The 3,955-nt window shown below is 42.0% G+C and overlaps 1 protein-coding gene across 1 annotated transcript; it reads left to right on the top strand.

Moving 5' to 3' along the window:
• Positions 1-396: 396 nt before the first annotated feature.
• LOC137522893 (uncharacterized) lies at positions 397-1,074 on the top strand (the record flags this gene model as incomplete). The annotated part of the gene is made up of 1 exon (XM_068243028.1): positions 397-1,074. A coding segment is annotated over one exon (678 nt), but the record flags the coding sequence as incomplete, so codon positions are not given.
• Positions 1,075-3,955: the final 2,881 nt, after the last annotated feature.

The following is a 3,955-nucleotide window of genomic DNA, read 5'->3' as shown; positions in this document are numbered from 1 at the left end:
GCTGAATTTACCTCCTGCTGTCTGTATGTTTCCACTGCCAGGGAGCACATACAATGGCGCTTCCATCATGCGCCACCAGCTATTTATTACGCTCAAAAATAGCTGCATTTCTTTAAAAAAAAATCTAGAAGAGAAATAAGTGAAGAAGAAGAAGACGATATAAAAGAAGAAGATATAGAAAAAGAAGAAAACGGTATAGAAGAAGAAGAAGATATAGAAAAAGATGAAGAAGATATAGAAAAAGAAGAAGAAGATATAGAAAAGGAAGAAGAAGATATAGAAAAAGAAGAAGAAGATATAGAAAAAGAAAAAGAAGATATAGAAAAGGAAGAAGAAGATATAGAAAAAGAAGAAGAAGATATAGAAAAAGAAGAAGAAGAAGGAGAAGAAGAAGAAATAGAAAAAGAAGAAGAAGAAGATATAGAAGAAGAAGAAGAAGAAGAAGATGAAGAAGAAGATGAAGATGAAGATGAAGATGAAGATGAAGAAGATGAAGATGAAGAAGAAGAAGAAGATATAGAAGAAGAAGAAGAAGAAGAAGAAGAAGAAGAAGAAGAAGAAGAAGAAGAAGAAGAAGAAGAAGAAGAAGAAGAAGATATAGAAGAAGAAGAAGAAGATATAGAAGAAGAAGATATAGAAGAAGAAGAAGATATAGAAGAAGAAGATATAGAAGAAGAAGAAGAAGAAGAAGAAGAAGAAGAAGAAGAAGAAGAAGAAGAAGAAGAAGATATAGAAGAAGAAGAAGAAGATATAGAAGAAGAAGAAGAAGATATAGAAGAAGAAGAAGATATAGAAGATATAGAAGAAGAAGAAGAAGAAGAAGAAGAAGAAGAAGAAGAAGAAGAAGAAGAAGAAGAAGAAGAAGAAGAAGAAGAAGAAGAAGAAGAAGAAGAAGAAGAAGAAGAAGAAGAAGAAGAAGAAGAAGAAGAAGAAGAAGAAGAAGAAGATATAGAAGAAGAAGAAAAAGAAGAAGAAGATATAGAAGAAGAAGAAGATATAGAAGAAGAAGAAGAAGATATAGAAGAAGAAGAAGAAGATATAGAAGAAGAAGAAGATATAGAAGATATAGAAGAAGAAGAAGATATAGAAGATATAGAAGAAGAAGAAGAAATCTGGAGATCTGGAGCGAGCTGGCGCAGTACGCCCTGGAAGTGCTGTCCTGTCACCCTTCCAGCGTGCTGTCCGAGCGCTGCTTCAGTGCAGCTGGTGGCGTGGTCACCGAGAAACGCTCACGTCTGTCTCACAAGTCTGTGGACAGACTGACGTTTCTCAAGATGAACCAGGCGTGGGTGGAAGGCGAGTTCCTGACCCCTGTTGTCGGCGAGAGGGGGACATGAACTGGCTGCCGGAACCATTGTTAATATGCCTTACCACCCTTTACCACCTCCTGGCTCCTGCTCACTACTAAGCCAGCCTGGTTCAGTTTGACTATTACGTCACCTGTAGCCACACATTTTACACCTACAGTGGGCTGCTGTGTACTGCCCTTCTGCTGTCTGTCTGTCTGTGTTTCCCACTGCCAGGGTACACAGATTTACCTTCTGCTGCCACTCTGCCACCAGCTATTACGTCCAACAATAGCTATCTGTTAAATCTGCCTTAAAAAAAAAAAAAAAAAAAAAAAAGACAATAAAAAAAAAAAGGTTTAATTTTTCTGAGGTGCCCGGGTTGAAAACTGTGTTGTCCCAGTTGTGTATTGGACACGATGTGGGCTGCACGACCGCTGTCTGGGACCTCCTGTTGTGTTTATTTACAGCCCTGGTATCACCGCTAGGTACCAGGGCTATTATGTCACGCTGCCTACCTGCTGCCACACTCACACTACTCCTCCATTCCTCCTGCTGCTGCTGCTGTCGGTCTGTGTTTCCCACTGCCAGGGTACACAGATTTACCTTCTGCTGCCACTCTGCCACCAGCTATTACGTACAACAATAGCTATATTTGTGTAATTTGCTGTAAAAAAAAAAAAAAAAAAAAAACATTAAAAAAAAAAGGTTTAATTTTTTTGAGGTGTCCGGGTTCAAAACTGTGTTGTCCCAGTTGTGTATTGGACACGATGTGGGCTGCACGACCGCTGTCTGGGACCTCCTGTTGTGTATTTATGGGCTGGTACCACCGCTAGGTACCACAGCCTATTATGTCTCGCTGCCTGCCTCATTGACTGCCTGCTACCACACAATCATCCTCCTCCTGCTGCTGCTGCTGCTGACTTTACCTCCTGCTGTCTGTGTGTTTCCACTGCCAGGGAGCACATACAATGGTGCTTCCACCATGCGCCACCAGATATTTATTACGCTCAAAAACAGCTTCATTTCTTAAAAAAAATGAAAAAAATATATATACTTTTTAATACTTTGTGATATTATTTTTAGAGGTGTCCGGGTTGAAAACTATGTTGTCCCAGTTGTGTATTGGACATGATGTGGGCTTCACGACCGCTGTCTGGAACCTCATGCTGTGTATTTACAGCCTGGTACCACCGCTAGGTACCACAGCCTATTATGTCTCGCTGCCTAATGAACTTTATCACAATATGCTAATTTTTTGAGAAGATCCTGTATATTTTTTTCGTTTTTCTAAAGAAATGCAGCTATTTTTGAGCGTAATAAATAGCTGGTGGCGCATGGTGGAAGTGCCATTGTATGTGCTCCCTGGCAGTGGAAACACACAGACAGCAGGAGGTAAATTCAGCAGCAGCAGGAGGAGGATGATTGTGTGGCAGCAGGCAGTCAATGAGGCAGGCAGCGAGACATAATAGGCTGTGGTACCTAGCGGTGGTACCAGGCCGTAAATACACAGCATGAGGTTCCAGACAGCGGTCGTGAAGCCCACATCATGTCCAATACACAACTGGGACAACACAGTTTTCAACCCGGACACCTCTAAAAATAATATCACAAAGTATTAAAAAGTATGTATATTTTTTTCGTTTTTTTTAAAGAAATGCAGCTATTTTTGAGCGTAATAAATAGCTGGTGGCGCATGGGGAAGCACCATTGTATGTGCTCCCTGGCAGTGGAAACACACAGACAGCAGGAGGTAAATTCAGCAGCAGCAGCAGGAGGAGGATGATTGTAGGGCAGCAGGCAGTCAATGAGGCAGGCAGCGAGACATAATAGGCTGTGCTGTGGTACCTAGCGGTGGTACCATGCCGTAAATACACAGCATGAGGTTCCAGACAGCAGTCGTGAAGCCCAAATCATGTCCAATACACAACTGGGACAACACAGTTTTCAACCCGGACACCTCTAAAAATAATATCACAAAGTATTAAAAAGTATATATATTTTTTTCGTTTTTTTAAAGAAATGCAGCTATTTTTGAGCGTAATAAATAGCTGGTGGCGCATGTTGGAAGTGCCATTGTATGTGCTCCCTGGCAGTGGAAACACACAGACAGCAGGAGGTAAATTCAGCAGCAGCAGCAGGAGGAGGATGATTGTGTGGCAGCAGGCAGTCAATGAGGCAGGCAGCGAGACATAATAGGCTGTGGTACCCAGCGGTGGTACCAGGCCGTAAATACACAGCATGAGGTTCCAGACAGCGGTCGTGAAGCCCACATCATGTCCAATACACAACTGGGACAACACAGTTTTCAACCCGGACACCTCTAAAAATAATATCACAAAGTATTATAAAGTATATATATTTTTTTCGTTTTTTTAAAGAAATGCAGCTATTTTTGAGCGTAATAAATAGCTGGTGGCGCATGGTGGAAGCGCCATTGTATGTGCTCCCTGGCAGTGGAAACACACAGACAGCAAGAGGTAAATTCAGCAGCAGCAGCAGCAGGATGATGATTGTGTGGCAGCAGGCAGTCAATGAGGCTGGCAGCGAGACATAATAGGCTGTGGTACCTAGCGGTGGTACCAGGCCGTAAATACACAGCATGAGGTTCCAGACAGCGGTCGTGAAGCCCACATCATGTCCAATATACAACTGGGACAACACAGTTT

The sequence above is a fragment of the Hyperolius riggenbachi genome, chromosome 6, assembly GCF_040937935.1.
Source record: "Hyperolius riggenbachi isolate aHypRig1 chromosome 6, aHypRig1.pri, whole genome shotgun sequence".
Taxonomy (NCBI): Eukaryota; Metazoa; Chordata; class Amphibia; order Anura; family Hyperoliidae; genus Hyperolius; species Hyperolius riggenbachi.
Note: the sequence above shows the minus strand (reverse complement) of the source record. Positions and strands in the feature narration are given on the sequence as shown.